The sequence below is a fragment of the Spinacia oleracea genome, chromosome 2 (assembly GCF_020520425.1).
Source record: "Spinacia oleracea cultivar Varoflay chromosome 2, BTI_SOV_V1, whole genome shotgun sequence".
Classification (NCBI taxonomy): Eukaryota; Viridiplantae; Streptophyta; class Magnoliopsida; order Caryophyllales; family Amaranthaceae; genus Spinacia; species Spinacia oleracea.
This window is the reverse complement of record NC_079488.1, coordinates 69,425,028-69,442,464: the sequence shown is the minus strand read 5'-3', so window position 1 is coordinate 69,442,464 and position 17,437 is coordinate 69,425,028. Positions and strand designations below refer to the sequence as shown.

The following is a 17,437-nucleotide window of genomic DNA, read 5'->3' as shown; positions in this document are numbered from 1 at the left end:
AGCCATCCATCAACCAGCTCAAACCCTACAATCAACACTGTATCCCTTACCATTCGCACAGTGGGGGTTAGACATCATTGGTCCCTTCCCCTCAGCGACGAACCAGAAGAAGTGGTTGATTGTAGGAGTCGACTATTTTAGCAAATGGATCGAAGCCGAAGCTGTCTCCTCCATCACCGAACCTCAGGTCCGCAAGTTCATATGGCAGAACATCATCACAAGGTTCGGCATACCAAGACTGATGGTCTTCGACCACGGGAAACAGTTCGACAACACCCCGTTGCAAAAGTGGTGCAAACAGTTCGGCATACACCTAGCGTACTCGGCAGTCTGTCACCCACAAAGCAACGGGCAAGCCGAAGCTGCTAACAAACTCATCCTCAACGCACTCAAGAAAAGAGTCGAGGATGACAAAAACAAATGGTTAGAAGAGCTACCCGGAACGCTATGGTCCCTTCGGACCACTGAAAAAGAAGCTACCGGACAAACACCGTTCCACCTTGTATACGGATCCGAAGCTGTAATTCCTGTGGAAATCGGAACAGAAAGCCTGAGGATCCAGGCATACAACAGATATGATGGGCTCCAAGGAGAAAGCAACAATCAACTTCTATCCGAAGCTCTCGATCTACTGGACGAAGCTCGGAACGATGCAAGGACACTCAACGCAGCCTATTTGCAGAGGGTCAACAAGCATTACAACCGAAGAGTCAACGCCAGACCCCTAAAAGTCGGTGATCTAGTACTCAGAAACGCCGCCTCGGTTCAGAAAGGACGGATCCATGGCAAACTCTCAGCCACTTGGGAAGGACCATACATCATCCATTCCGAAAAAAGGCCAGGCACGTATATGCTGAAACAGTTAGATGGAACAATCCTGAAGAACCATTGGAATACCGATGTTCTCAAGAAATATTTTGTATGATCCCTGTCTGTAAACCAAGTAAGTTGTTTAATGAGAAGAGGAAAGCCATTGGCACCATGTGTTTCATTAAACTTATCTCTATAATTATTGTCCCTTTATATATATGCAGCCTCGGATCTGATCAATCCGAGACTAAAAACAGGTTGACTTTGCCCATTCCTTGATAAAATGCAAGAAATGACCAAATCATACACTTCAGGGAATCGTCCAGAATCCTCGGATTCGCGGTACCCTAATAAAATTTGTTCGCAACAAACAGTCGCTCGAATCAAGTTATAAAACTCCGGCTCAGATCCACGGATCGCCGAAGGCATAACTAAAGAGGCAGACTAGCGATCTCTTGCCCAGGTTTCCGAACCACAAGAGATCGGAAGAACAATCCAAACCTCTGAGCAGATCGACGGATTTGAAGAGTCTGGAAACTAAAGAGTCTCTTAGCAGATCTACGGATTTGAAGAACTCGCAAAACTAAAGAGTCTCTTAGCAGATCTACGGATTTGAAGAACTCGCAAAACTAAAGAGTCTCTTAGCAGATCTACGGATTTGAAGAACTCGCAAAACTAAAGAGTCTCTTAGCAGATCTACGGATTTGAAGAACTCGCAAAACTAAAGAGCCTCTTAACAGATCTACGGATTTGAAGAACTCGCAAAGTCAAAGAGTCTCTTAGCAGATCTACGGATTTGAAGAACTCGCAAAAGTTAAAAAGTCTCTTAACAGATCTACGGATGTAAAGAGCTCGCAAGATCAAAAGGTTTTTAGCAAGTCTACAGAAAGAGGAGCTCGAGAAATCTACGGATCTAAAGACCTAAAATTGCGAAAGTACAAATTGAAAAGAAGCAGCCAAGTAACAAACATTCATTTTTTATTCAATATTTGGGGGGAGTACAAATACACTGAAAACCTCAAAAATTGAAAACAAAATGAAACAGTTAAAATCGGCAGCCATCAACAGACAATACCGGCCTACCGAAGTACTAAAAGAAAGCAAAAAGAAATGAGTACAACGCAGCGCCGAGGCAAAAGGGGGAAAAGCAAGCACATATTCGGAAGTCCTCAACTGGAACCGACCGACTCTGAAGAAGACGACTGCCCGAATCCCTAACTCTTGGGAGTCTCAGGAGCGGCCCCTAGGGGAGCATCCTTCGAAGAACCCCCAGCAGTGGTATCACCTTCGGAAGTTGCCTTCTGGGCCCGAGCCTCTGCAAGAGCAGCTTGGCGTTCAGCTTCAGCTTCATCTCGATCAGCTTGGCATTCCACCAAGTGGTCCTCGGCCTGCATCCATAGAGGAACTTTCTCGTTCCAAGGGAAGTGAGGCATGTGCTTCGCAAACATGCGCCGAGCACCCAGGATGCCGTTCCAGTACTGCTCTCTACACTGATCAGCAGTGTAGAGGTTGACTCGCTCCTGCTCCAGCTTCCGAATATAGTCATCCTTTTCCCGAAGCTTCAGTCGAAGGACAGGCACCTTATCAGCTTGCTGCTGGATCAGCTCCCGATGCTGGACAAAATGGTGGAGCCTTAACTCCGCCTCTTTATGCTCCTTGTCGGCCGCTTCAAATTTAGACTTCATCTCCTGGAAGAGTCTATCTTTTTCCTCAAGTTCGCTAGCGAACTTAGCGGCCATATCCTTCTTTTCCTCAGCAAAGGAAGCGATCTTCTCAGCATCCTCTTCAACTCGGAAGATGAGCTGGCCAACCTCGGTCCCGATCTTCTCAGCAGACTCTCTAGCCTCGCGACTATAGTGAAGGTACAGCTGCTTGAGTTCCGTAAGCTCGGAGAGGAGTTGCCCAGCCTTCTGGTCCAAAATGGGAATATCACGAGCATAAGCCTCACGATATTTCCTCAGTTGTTTCTCCTCAACCGAGCTACACTCGGAAGCGAACGAAGACCAGAAAACAGCCTGGGAACGAGAGAAAGATGAGCAAAATAGGAAAAACATAAAACAAAAACACAACTCAAAGAGAAAAATCTAGCAAATTACCTCGTTCAGATAGTACTGGGCCATCATAGCCGGATTCCTCTCTTCGGCACCAGGAACCCTCCACTGCGGGTTAGCACGAAGCAGATTCTCCCGAGCAGCCTCGGGGCCCACCAAGGATCCCACGTGAGCCAAGGGGTCCTCTCCCAAAATCGGAGCCCTGGCATATCGAGCCATCGCCTCCCTTACTTCTTCGGGGATCCGTTTTAGCGGAACATCCGAACAGGGATCAGCATGGATCAGCCTATCCAGGGCCGAGGTAGAAGTAGAACCCAAAGTTGAGTGGCGCCTCTTCCTCGTCAAACCTTGCTCGGGCTGCTCCTCCTCTCCAGCAGAGGGAACCTCCTTCTGAACCTCGGGGACCGCAGCTTCGGGGCCCGAGAGATCTATCATCTCCTTGTCTGGACTCTTCTCCCTCTCGAAGGGAAGATCAGCAGACTCCTTCTTCTCCCCAGCTACCTCAGGGACATCCGAACCAGGAACAAAATCGGCTTCAATCGCCTCCATCACCTCGGTGATATCCTGGATTTCGATCCCCAAAGCAGCAGATGGTTTAAGGGGAGAAGGGATGATATCTTCCTCGATCAGCGGCTGATCCACGGGCGGCGGTTCAGCAACCACCACACTCTTTAACTTCTGCCCTGGCAAGGGCATGAAGTGAAGAAGATTCTTAGGAGGAGGCATGACTTCCGAAACCGCTTCCTACATAGCAAGCGTTCAAAGATTAGTTTCCGAAAAGGGAGAAACGAACTACAAAAAATCCAAGTCAGAACAAATACCTTCTCCGAGGGCTGAGAAGCCTTCGCTTTCTTCGGATGCGTGGACGGCCTCAAAAGAGTGCTACCCTTCCTTTTGCGTTGATCCTAAAAAGGGGAGACCAAGGGTCAACGAATATAAAAGAAGAAAAAGGAAGAAATAGAGAAAAAAGCGGGAAATACCCGGTTCCTAGATAAAGTGATATCTATCCGAGCCGGAGATGAAACCGAAGGAACGGCACGCGGCACAGCGTCAGTCCCAGGACCCTAAAAAGATGGTCCAGGACCAAGACGTTAGCCGACGGCCAACCGAAAAGAAAAAGATAAACAGAAAATCGAGCTTATAAATGAACACTCACCGGGTCCGAAGTTGTCTTCAACTCAGGAAGCACAACCTTCACAGGAACAGCTTCAACAGAAGAGGCGGAATCCCACGGATCAGCTCGAACTTCGGATATCCGAGCAACCCCCGAAGGAGACAACACGTAATCCTTCAGACGAGGATTACGAGGGTTATCTTTTCCGAACTTGTACTCGGGAGCCGGGTCGTGAATAGTCTTCAAATCCAAAGAAATGCCCAACTTCTTAGGATCAATGCAGCTAAAGCCGTACTCTGCAAAAACAAAGCACAAAACATGTCAGCAAAACGAAACAGGAAAGAGGACAAACTCACTGAAAAAACGGTCTCAGCCGAAAGACACCTACCCCTGTCAAAAATCCTGCTGAGACCGGCAACAGCAAGAATGTCCTCCCTCAAAATGTAATTGAGATTCGGGAGCCAGCTAGACGGCAGTCGATGGTTATCCTCTTGAGCCAAGAACCACTGGAGGAGGTCCACATAGTGGCGATGGTTCCGATCTGGAGCTGCCACACCCCTCATATCAGGATCAGGAGCCACGAACCACTTCGGAGGACGATAAAAGTTGGGATGCTTCGGATCCGTCGGCACACGGACGAGCAACCACTCCGTCTTCCAATTGTGGTCAGAGCTAAGGTAGGGGTACGCCGTGATGTAGTTCGGATCCCCCCTCTTTCGGGACTTCTTGTTGACAATGGTCCACCAACCATACCCATCACCCTTGGAAGCATGGTTGAGAACCAGATCGTGAAGATCCCGAAAAATAGCGACAGAGCAAGGGAAATTGACGAAGTCACACACCCATCTAAATCCGATTATGTGCCTCATAGATTTGGGTGTGAGCTGGGCCAAACTAATGTTGTACGACACCAAAAGCTCGGATACGAACGGATCCAAAGGAAAGCGGAGACCATTCTCCAAATGGTGAGTGTACACGGAAATGAACCCCCTCGGTGGATGAGTCACCCGAGGACGCTCTTGTTCAGGAAGCTCGCACCAGTACCCCAAGGCATGCTGAATTCCGTATAGCTCCTCGGCCTTCCGATGATAATTCCCTAACTTCGCTTCCACCAACCAGTCACCGCTGACCGATTTCTCCAACGGACCGTCGATCTGCGTGGTCTCGTGCAAAATTGAGGCATACTTACCCTTCGGATCAGCTTCCGTCCAATGAACTGGAAACTCGGAGTAACGACGACGAGCACCCGAAAAGCCAGCTCTCTCACCAGAGGTTGCGCGTTCATCTTCGGAAGCATCCCAACCAATCGAACTCTTCACCAACGGCCTCTCCGAAGGTCGACCCCTCGAAGATTTCGGTAACCTCCCCGAAGGCACGTTCTCTCTCTCACTAGAGGAACCAACAACGAACTTGCTTTTGCCCCTATTCTTTGCCATGGTCGCGAAATCTCGATCTAGGGTTTAGAGTGAGGGGTAGAAGGAAGAGCGAAGAAAAAAGGAGAACTCAGAAGCAAATTACCTTTTTCCGAAGCGGAATTCGCCGATAAAGCGAACAACACAAGTTCCCGAAGTCTAAAGTTGGCCGAATTTCGTAGATCTGAAGAAGCAAATTGCACTGCGATCGCCGGAATTTAGAGAGAGAATGGGTTTGAAATAAGGAGTAAAAAGTTCAAAAGGAGCAAAGCACCCAGTATTTATAGAAAAGAGAAAGGGCGCATCAACTTCCTCAAACCCACGATCTCCATGACACATTACAATTCCCAACACTTGTCATCAATGCAAATCATCCCTTTTCAAAAAAGAGAGGGAACTTTCGGACTTCTGACAGCTGGAAACCCACCCATTTAATTCTAAATGGACCGGGTCTGGGGGGCATGTTGTTTGGGCTCCCAATTGATTCTCAATTGGGCCACTAAGTCCAAAGCCCAATGGCTCTAAACAACAACATCAAACCTACCAATGGCTATTCAGCCATCCATTAAGGCCCAAGGCCCAATAACAATAAATGACCTATGGGCATTTATTATGCAAACACTATAAATAGGCCGCCAAGGCTCACACCTCAAGGTACGTCCAATTTACCGCCTTAAGACTACTCTTCTAGAGAACTTCTCTCTAGAATCCGAGCATCATTCTTACTTAGGCATCGGAGGGGCTTTCCTCGGAAACACCCCCGAGGCTAGTGACTTTGCTCTTGTGCAGGTGAATTCGGATTCCACTCATTCAAACAAGCAAGATCTTCAACACATACAAAAGGGCCTTCATTCGAAGCCCATTGTTTCCATCTTTACAACACCGGAACAATGCATGTCTGCAGTTAGATGTATGCTGACTTGTTTTCATAACATTATTATCTAGGAAAGCCATTGCCTTATGTTTCATCAGCAAGTGAATACAAAATGCATATGTTGTATCCCCTCACTCAATTTTGTTTCCTGCTCTTGTAGGGATCAGGGACAACTTTCTGGACCAGTATTAGTCTATAGAAACCCAGGTGCTCACCCTGGGGATATACATGTTGTAAATGCAAGATATGTTGAGGCTTTGAAGGACTTTGTAGGAAATGCTAAGTATGGAGTTTTTTTCCCTTCCAAGGGGCTAAGGTCCATGGCTGATGAAATTGCTGGGGGTGATTATGACGGAGACATGTACTGGGTCTGCAGAAATCCCGAGGTTTGCAGTTCTGGTCTATTCTAATTTATTGAGTCTCAGAAAGATCCTTTTTTTTTGGGGGCCTGAATGAGCCACAAGGGCGTTACAAATTACAAATGGGAAAAGGGGGATTCGAACCTGTGATATATCGTACACCTGTTTTTGCCACTAGGCCAAAACCTTATCGGTTCAGAGAGTGATCCTTTAATTTACTGTATGTCAACTTGTTTCCTGAAACCTGGCTATAGTTCTTGCGGTATATTTATTACATACTCGTATATCGAATTTTGGGTACCCTCTCATTTTATCTCATCTTGCATGTTTCAAGCAAAATTTCAGAATGGACTTTTAATGAACTTGGTGTGTCAAATTATGTTGCTGTTCATGTTTTTAAAAGAGTTAAATGATATTGCTCTAAGTCTCGAACCTCCTGATTTTAGTCTGGGTTTACTCGTTGTCAAATAATGCTAAAGTATTTGAAAAAGCTACAGTCTACAACTGTTCTTATGTAGTACTCTCTCTGTATTTTATTAAGTGATACACTTTAACCGGCACGGGGGTTTTAGGAGGATGAGTTGATTTTATTAAAATATGATGGAAGTGGATGTGGAGTATTATTTGTTGTAAAAAATTGATAGTGGATGTGGAGTATTATTTGTCATTTTGTTGTAAAAAAATTGATAGTGGATGAATTATTTATTATAGTGAAAAGAGGAGAATGTGAGTAAGTGTGGGGACCATAAGAGTGAGAAAGATTAATATAATTGGGAGTGGGGACCATGACATGCCAAAAAGGAAAGTGTATCACTTAATAAAATACGGAGGGAGTAACTGGTTCAGGAATTCCACGGCTATACTTTTGAAGCTCTGCATATTGACAGCAGTGCTTAGAAAATCTTGGTCTTTTCTGTTGTATAATTGCTTCCTCGTCTTTTACAAAACCAATAACTTTTTAGTGAAGAAGTAGGGAATGCCTCTTATGTATGGCTGGATTATTCTTTCTTTCTGTAGCTTTGTGTTCTTTTGGGGTTTGAGTAATGAAGTGTCACTGTCACATTGATCAAGTCATGTTTTTCTTTTTCTTAATTCTTTTTATTCGTAATGGTTAAAATAGGTGCATCAATATTTTCTTTTCAGCTTCTGAAGTTTTTCAAACCAAGCGAGCCTTGGAAAAGTAATTCTCAGCCAAATGCCACGAAGCAAATAAGTCTCCCTTCAGCTGATGATGTATTAGAGATGAAGCTCTTTCGGTTATACAGGGGTGTTAGGTGCCAACCGAAGTATGTGCTGTTGTACAGAAATCATTGGTTTATTTTAATTCTAATTGCCTAATGCCCAAAAGGGGATGCTCTATTTTTTTTAGTTACCTGACTCTCAAAAAGGGATGCTCTGTTTTTTGAGTTACCTAACGGTCAAAAGAGGATTGTTCTAATTGCTCAATTGCCCAAGGTATCAATATGAGACATATTTATGATTGCTAATGTTTAGAAATCCTATTGCAGCTATGCTATGGGTATAGCTGCAGAATGTTGGGTTGTGTACATGGATCGGTTGCTGACATTGGGAGATGACTGTGCTGATGAGAAAGCTACTCTTAGGCGAAAAATTGATCAGTTGATTGACATATACTATGATGCACTGGATGCACCGAAAAAGGGAGCACAGGTTAGTCCCTCCAACATTCGGTTTAGCTTTTGGGAGCATTTGTTTCTTTTAGTATTTATTGTTAGATTTAAAGACTAAAATTAGTATTCCTGCTTTCTGAAACTAGTTTCAATTTACTTGGGGTTTTGACATTCTTTTAAAAAGGTCATTTAGATTGTTAATCCATGAAAGACCCTTCTCAAAATATTTCTGCACACTTGTTAGCTGTGACTGCCGCACATATGGCCATATAAAATGGGTTGGGTGTTACATGCTTCATCCGAAATGGTCTCTTGATGCTTTATAACTTTGTGAATTGGGCCCTGTCAGAAGTTGATAAAGGTTTTTGAAGAAAAAGGGCACTAATTGACATACCTTGAAATGCTTTTGGTCTCTTGGCAAGTTCATAGGTTGCGAGCCTAATATTTAGGCATCATGCTTGTCTAGCATTGTATGTAAAGGATAAGCCTAGTCATTGTTGCTTGAACTTTCAAGTTATCACACTGTTAGTCAGAATTTAGATGGCAAATTCTGCATAGGTATGCTAAGCGTTGCTGGCTCCTCTCTTCTAAAGAGAATGCTAAAGATTGAATGACAACTAATAATGATAATTGAGTACTACAGGTGATGGATTTACGTGATTTCTTCATGTGTTCTTTGACGAATAAAGGTCGTGTGATGTCGGCCACCTGATCTTTGCTAAATGATCCTGCTCCGTTTTGAGAACAAACTTTTTAAGTGAATGTTGAGTATATTAGCCTTTTTCGGTGATTAATTAGCTTCCAGACCTTCGTATTTGGCTATCCAACACAACAAATCAATCTCACAAGCCTTATCCCATGTCGCCATGTCAGGTTCAGTGTAACTTTTCTGTAATGACTAGACCCTCTACTTGCTTCTGTTTGTTTTGCTTGTCAATCAGTGGCTATGATTCTTGTGAAGGAGGGTGGTTATGTTGGACCACCTTGCATTTTGTACAGATGCACCTATTAATAACCCACTTTGGTGAACTAGGATCCAACGAGACCATAGCCAACAATGAGAATAGAAAACCAATTTGGGCCCTTAGATCATCGTATTCGGACGAGTAGATGCTTCATGTGCCATAAATGACATTATTGTAATTTTGCCACTTCTCATATATTCCCGGTCTTTGCTCATAAATCATTTTTTATTCACTTTTATGAACGAAATCTTGTCTAAGTATACTTCCTATACTTTTCTTTTATCAAATAGATTTAACAGTCTGTTGTCCTTTGCTGCTGTTTGACAATAATTAATGTGTTTTATTCATTAACACTATGTTTGGATATGCAAAAACGGAGTGGAAGAGAGGGGAACATGTTCCCTTGTTTGGATAAAACGTGGGGGGGAAGGAAAGGGAGGGATAGATCCATTTTCCCTCCCTATTTAATAAGCAACATCCCTCCAAAATTGGAGAGATTTGGAGGGAAAATGAAGCTCACCTTCTCCCTCCCTTTCTTTCCCTTCCCCTTCCTCCTCTTTCCCTTCCCTTCCACTCCCTTCTATTTTGTTATCCTAACATAGTGTTAAAGTAAAAAAAATAAAGTATATAGAGTTGCCTAATTGGATATTTACTTTTGAATCAAAATGCTTTATTTTAATGTTATTTGTTTTTATTTTTGAGGGACGAAATTGGTTCTCAGTTCTCATTATAGATTTTCTCGTTGCAACTTTAGTTGGTAACGGTTGTCCTTGGCATTTCGGTCAAGTTGTTTTATTTGTCACGTTTCTGATGCCAGCTTTTGTTTCCATTTTTAATGACCTGGTATCTACAGGTTGAAGTTCCAGATGACCTGAAACTAAAAAGATATCCTCATTACTTGGGAAAAGGAGAGCATCGCACCTATAGATCTAAGTCTATTTTGGGAGAAATCCATGACATAGTTGATCAATTAAGTGCTCCAATTAAATGTGAGCCTTCTTTCATCTTCACTCTAATTTGATTTTTGTTCATACTGTAAATCTGTTTTGCTATGGTAAGACTTCTGAAACTTTTGTGCCATCCTTGTGCCCCAGCAACATAAGTTATTCTAAATCTTGTATTGGAAAGAAAAACAAGGCAGATCGTGCTCGCTATTCGTTTTCAAGAAGTGACAAACTTGCTGTATTATTTTTGTTTGGGAGAGGGGGTCCGATGGTGAAGGATTTTGTTACAATTTTGAAAAGATTAGCATGAAAATGAATGAAGATGAGAGGGCACTATTGTCACTGCTGACTTCTGATGCTGATGGTAACTGTTTTTGTGTTTGTTTCTCACCCAGTTTGGAAGCTGGAGTGCTTTGAAGCTGACATTCCGGGAACATACAAAGTATTATGGAAAAACCATTACGATAAGTACAGACCTGAGATGCAGATGGCACTAAATGAATCCCGAAATGCAGATTTTGTGTATCAGAAATACCGAAAGGTTTTGTCAACTCGTATTTTAATAGAAGTATATTTATACCTGTCTTTTGCTTTGGTTCTCGACTCAGGTCAGGTACTCAGGTTTCTATCTTACATTTCAATTTGAATATTACCTAGGAACTTTATGGCGGTGTCGATGATTTGGACTCGAGCGAAAAAGCTTGGAAAGATATTCGACTTGAGGCCTTGACTATATATCATGTTTGCTATGACTATGCAAAAGCGGCAGAAGACCCAAAAAAATGTGGTTTTGCTTGGAAAGTTGCTGGGGATGCCTTGTGGAAGATATATCTGCAGAGTACAGGTGAAAAGCCTATATTGTTTGCTCCTTCAGTTGTCCGCCAAATGATGCGTTAGTTAGTAAGCATGGCAACTGTACTACAATGTGTTAGTAAGGATGCTAGGAACTAGGAAGAGTCACATTTTCAGTCCTGAATGTGTGAGGTGTTTTGAGCGTAATCTCGAAGTTTTCATTCAGATCATGCTTAGTTTAGTTTAGTTTAGTCATAACTTGTTTCGAGTATATATGCTATGATAGTCTAATACGGAGTACTCCACTAATTTCTCTCTTTGTATAGCTAGCCTTGGTTTTTCTCCAACTGGCATTGGTGTTCCCAGTTGGAGATCTAATCAGGCTCTCTAACTTCGGCATGTAAGAAATATTTAACTTTTTAATTAAGTAATGCAATTTCCTTTTCTTCGTTGTAATAAAACTAGTTTTTAGTCTGTGCTGGTACTATATGTACAATAAAACCAGTTGTTCAATGATGCAAAGTAGATTGTGATGTTATTCATAAATAGCCTGTTATGGTTTGTTTATCTTTTATGTGCTTAGTTTAGTTGTGATTTCTGGTAAGAGCATCAATAGTAGGCTTACTCTTAATTTACCCCTCTTAGTTGAATAATGGTGTAATATCTTCTTGAGAGTCTAGCACAAGATCATATTGAGACTGAGAATTGAAGGCTATGGCGCTGTAGATCTCTGAATCAAGTCAGAGATCTTCCTCGTCATCTAGATTTGAGTCTTTTTGCATTATTTTTTTTAAAGCTCTGAGAGATTAAGAGTTAGATCTAATTAAAAGTTAAAGGGTGTGTGATCTTATTATGAAACCTTGATGCACGAAGAGATGAGCCCATAAGTTTCTTTGAGTTCATGTTTTGGAGATGAACCCATATCTTTTGGTAAGAGAAAGAGAATGGGTGGGTCGGTGATGTTTGGTTGACATAAAATATCATGGGAATTAGGTGATGTGTAGTTGACATAAAATATCATGGGAGTATAACTCTAGGAATTGGAAGATTGTAGCCTTGTAGGATTGTTTGGTTGACAAAAATATGAGAAGTCATACTTTCTACAAAATGGAGGAAGTTGCTTATTTAGGTTCCCCTAGATAAGTGGAACTTCCCATGGCAATTTACTTCCCATGTTTAACCAAACAATCTCATTTACTTCCTCGAAAATGCTTATACATGGAAAAACTTCTTCCTAGGAAATTCTACTTCCCACGATCAATCAAATGACCCCTTAGATTTGTAGCGCCCGTCATTAAATGGATAGGCTAAATTAAATGCAGTCTGGTGGGATTAATTTGGTAGAAGGTGAATTAATTACATGAAGTGGCTATTATGTGGGGTAAGAGATGGGTGAAAAGTTGTCAAAATTGGAATAAAATAAAATTGTAACCATAAAAAAACAGATTAAAGTAGAAAGTGTAACCATAAAAAAAATGAACGGTTTTTTCATGAAATGCCTCCGAGGTTTAACGAAATTCACCAAATACACCCGCGTGTTTCGAATCACATAATATACTCATATTTTTCCGAATTGTTCACCAAATACCCCTTATTTGACCTTCCGTTAGTCCTCCGTTAAGTCATGTTTATAATTCACCAAATGCCCCTGTTTATAAACTTATTGCACAATATACACCTATTTGTAAACTTATTTGCACCAAATACTCAAATTTCAGGAATTGAATCCAACGGCTAATTTTATGAAACGACTATAAAATCAGACATCAATCATAGCAATGCATGCAATTCATAGTCTTCTCAATAATTTAAAGTTCAAAGACATCAAGAGAAACATAATTCTTATCCTCATTAATTCTAGTCACATTGCCTCCCCCTCATAATTATTTCACTCTCATCAGTTTCAATTTTTAGAAGAGTGACTCAAGGTAGTTTGAACCTTCTAACTCTCTTAGTCGCTGCTTGGTTATTCTGAATAAAAAAAACCAAAATATCATGAAACTAAATTAGGCAGAGGCAACGAAGTTCACTGCTAATAACGGGTATCCTTGTATTATTTGAAATAAACAATATACATCATAAATATCACAAAACGCTAAAATAAAGCAAAGCAAATTAGGAAATAAGCACGAGTAACTGGAATCAATTTATTTTTTTGACAGTAAAATTGTAGCAATATTATTACTCAATCAAGGATTTATCTGCTACAATAAGAGGCTGCATCTCTGGGGGACAATCCTCCATCCAAATTGATACCTCCTCAAACATGAGGGAAACTTTTTCCATAGAGTGAGCCACTACATTGCAGGTTCTTTTAGCAAAGAAGAAACTGCACTTAACAAAAGAGGAAGCAAAATAACAAACATCATTAACCAGAATTTGGGAAGTCGAGTATTCCCTGTCCTTGGTCTGCAGCAGTTTAACCAACACCAAGCAGTGGTCTTCAGTAGGGTTGCCTAACTGGAACGGTCACCACATTTCCTGGTTCTATTGCCACTACTGTTGCATACCCCCTTAACAGCCTTCCTGATCTTGCTATTGGCACTCTCGGGTTAACCCATGCCTTTTAAAAAACCCACATGTTTCGAGTAACTGGAATCAATTTGATAACTAATTATTTCTTCATTATGGAGCAGATAAGGCATTTATTACTATGGGGAACAAGGAATTAGTGGTTCTTTACTGAATTGATAAGGACAAATCAAGATTATAAGCGTCTAAATTACAATAGCTGGACACATATCCAATGACTTTCGAAATTACTAGAACCGGGATTGATCATTTCCGTGCTAAGATAGTGCTAAGCTAGCCAACTTGTAATCAAAAGAACTGTTCAAGAAGATCAAGAAATCAAACCTAGCAGAAGAAATTGCAAGAACGGTCCAAACAACAAACCAAGAATCTCAGTCAAACAGTTCCGAGGTGAATTGCCGACTGAGGAATGTGATGCCTTGCTCCAAACAACGAACCCAAGAATCGCAACCAAACCACCGACCAATCTCCGATCGAAATCCGGTCCATCCTTCGATCAAAACGCCGAAGAACGCACAAATAAATCCGGCGACCTTTAGCTACGGCAAATGAAATCCTTGCAATTCGATGGAGATCGAACCATTATACTTCAAAATCATGAGTTAGGCTCGCCAGCGACCAGAGATCGGAGATCGACCTCCGCCGGTGACCAAAGAGCGGAGATCGGCCGCCACCGGCGACCAGAGAACATGAGGAAGAACAGGGGAGAGGAAAGAGAAAGAGAAGAAGTTGAGATTTTTTAATTTTTTTTGGAATTTATGTTGAAGAACATGCATTAAGGGAAAAATGGTAAACTGCAGCTAACAGCTAGAGGACTAACGTACGTTAACGCCAAGTGCATCTCATGAACAATATGGAAAAATATGGGTATATATCGAAACACGCGGGTGTATTTGGTACATTTCGTTAAATCTTAGGGGCATTTCATGAAAAAACCGAAAAAATGAAGACTCCCTCCAGCTTTTTTGGAAGTAGCTACATGTACCTTATGGGATTTTTCAGAAATTTTTTTTTTGGAAAAAAATTAGGAGAGAGAAAATGACAATTTTTTTTTTGGGCAAATTAATAGTGATTCGAGATATTAGACAAAATTACAATGAAGGTTCAACAACATAGATCATCATCAAAGTAATTACAATTTAAATTCATTCGATTTTGTGTAACGAAATTATGATTTAGAAGTTTGGGTTCGATTTTGTGCCTCTGTAACAAGAGTTTATGATTCAATGTTTGGGTTTGATGTTCATTCTAAGCGAGGGTTCAATTTTAAATCGAGTAAGGTAAAAGAAATTGGGGTTCACATTTGAATTTTGGAAAGGGTTGTAGTTGAATTAAGAAGATTTGAAGCTTTTCATTTCCATGTCAAATTTCTGGGTTGGGGTTCATATATGTTTTTGTAAGGGTTGTAACTGAATGAAATAAAGTAGTCCGACTTTAAATTATTTTAGTATGAGCTTTAATATAGTTCGTATTTATAATTAACCCTTATACATTACAAGTTAATAAAGAAGTCTGACTTTATATTATTTTGGTATGAACTTTAATATAGTTTGTATTTATAATTAACCCTTATACAGAGCAATTTCCGTCCATAATGCTAGAAGATGCATAAATTCCCTAAATAAACCACACTCTAATTTATTTCTCACTCTACCTTCCACGTCATCAATAAAACCTGTCTATTTTTTTAATAAACAAGCACAAAACCGCCAACTAAAATAGCGGTTTACACTGGTAAAACATTATTTCAGTTGGCGACTTGGCTTTTAAATGAACCGCCATTTCATTTAGATGTTTACTTTACGCATCCTATCCTATATAATAATAAAAAAAAGTCACTGGATGATGTGAGACTTCCAAAACCCAAATGCAGCAATCTCATTGACTCCCTCCAAAACCACTCAAAATACCCTAATATATCCAAAATTCAAATAAATTTTAATAAACACACCCAAAAAAACAAAAAACTCACGTAATATCAGTAACCAACCCAAAAATCCCTCAAAAACAAAAGTAACCAACCCAGAAAAAGAAACTCCTTCATGGACTATGAACAAAAATATTATCACAACAACCAACTCCCCAATTCTTCAACAACGTCTCCTTCTCCTTCTCCTCTCCCTCACCAATTTCTGATTTGCAGGTCAAGACTGGGGGATATTTGTACTTGACTTCCACAACTACAGGTACGTATACTTTAATTCCATTTACAATTGATATTTGTAGTTTATCAATGGTTTATGTCGATGACTAGCAATCTTTAACAGTAGAAGGATACAACAATTGAGTTGCTTCAATTTAGTCGTTTCATCTTCCTCAGGCCGCCGGCCAGCCACAGTCACCACCTCAACAACTACCTTCACGGCTTCACCCGGCCACCTCCGAATTTCTGAAACATCACCACAATCTCTACAGAAACGACGTCAAGTACGAGGAGAAGTTCTGGAGAGTCATTGCCTCGCACCCACTTCCTTTTTGCCCCACACACTGCGTTGCCGCTCACGGAGAAGTTCCGAAGTTTAACTGTTCAACCTTAGGGCACATACATTCCTTTCAAAATTGAATTTTAATTTCATATTCATGATTAATCGTGTGAATTTATGAGGTTTGTGTTTTAATTTCTTCGATCTTTTTTCCCAACTTTCCAATTTTTTTTATTCTGTTTTCTTGAAATAATATTTGTGTTATGGCTTGATTGTGACTGTTGATGGCTTTGTGCGACCAAAAAGTGAAGAGGATAAGTCTACTTTACTATTGTAATATGTCAGTACTATACAACTCTATAGATATAGCAATAAGCATGTTTATAGCCTTCACAGAGTACAAATATAGCCTTCACAAAAACTAATTACAATGCTGAAGATATTTTAAACATAATTCGCTAATAAAACATTCAAATTCTGATACTTTGTATTTAGTTGCATCGATTATGAGTATTTTTAAATGAATTCAAGTGTACTTATGCCTTAATTTTGCCTTAAGTGCATGCAACTATTTGATCAGTGTACTCCGTATGCAATTGTTAAACGGTAGTTCTTATTATCTGTGTTGTATTATCTCTGTAGGCAATTGTATAATTGGTTTTGTGTAATTTATTATCTATCTAATTTAGGCAAGTTTTTTTTTTAATTCCATGGCGTTTTCTGTTTTGATTGCCAACGCAACATTATTTTTCGTTTGAAAATTTAAAGAAGTGTTTAGTCATTTTAATTCCATTACAGCAATCAAATAAGTCCATAATCTTTGTGCAAAACCATAAAAGACACTCTTTACTGAATTGAGGGAGTAAAAGATAGATGCTTACATTTTTAGTAAGTGCATTAATATGTTAAATAATCCAACACTCAGTGGTTGATGTCGTGCTGAGTATATGATGTAGAGTTTGGAGTAGCCTAATCGTATTCCATAGCAGCAGCATGTGATGTCTACATATCCTATTTTATATAATAATTTTAATGGGATGCCAATTTTAATGTGAGGCCTCCAAATCCTGAATTGAGCAATCTTGTTCACTCCCGCTAAAACCATTAAAAAAAAGAACCGTCTATTGAACTATCCATCTCAAAAAAAAAACTACCCATCTCAAAGAAACTACCCTAAAGGAAAAACTACCCACGATTTTAAGCTTCCTATTATTGCTAATGGAGTATAAAAATTCGGCCTTTACGTTCTACGACACAGCAGAAACCGATCTCTGACTATCAACTACAAGGAGGGTGAATGGTTGCGCACATAACTTGCCAATTTGCCATGTGTAGAATATTAGCCAATTTATTGCCATGGTTTTTCTATAATTTGGTTTTTAATAATTCAATTCAATTGCCAATTTCTGAAGTCCATATCAAATTTACAGTTGCACTACTCTTCCTTAATTTAGAGTATCAACAATTCTACAATCCACTACCATTTCACCACCAGCCTTACATTTCTCATAACTAAAAGTATATCGTATA

The 17,437-nt window shown here is 40.5% G+C and overlaps 1 protein-coding gene across 2 annotated transcripts; it reads right to left on the bottom strand.

Annotated features, from left to right (window-relative positions):
• Positions 1–1,933: 1,933 nt before the first annotated feature.
• On the bottom strand, positions 1,934–4,779 carry LOC130467914 (uncharacterized). 2 transcript variants are annotated; one of them, XM_056836954.1, is made up of 4 exons: positions 4,018–4,779; positions 3,683–3,766; positions 2,907–3,605; positions 1,934–2,825 (listed from the first exon to the last, which is right to left on the bottom strand). In XM_056836954.1, exons 3-4 carry the CDS (start codon positions 3,585–3,587, stop codon positions 2,025–2,027), a joined length of 1,482 nt encoding a protein of 493 aa, XP_056692932.1. In that variant the 5' UTR covers positions 3,588–3,605; positions 3,683–3,766; positions 4,018–4,779; the 3' UTR covers positions 1,934–2,024. The 2 variants fall into 2 exon arrangements, with proteins under 2 accessions (XP_056692932.1, XP_056692931.1); XM_056836953.1 differs by having other exon boundaries at positions 3,683–4,779.
• Between the last annotated feature and the right edge of the window lie 12,658 nt (positions 4,780–17,437).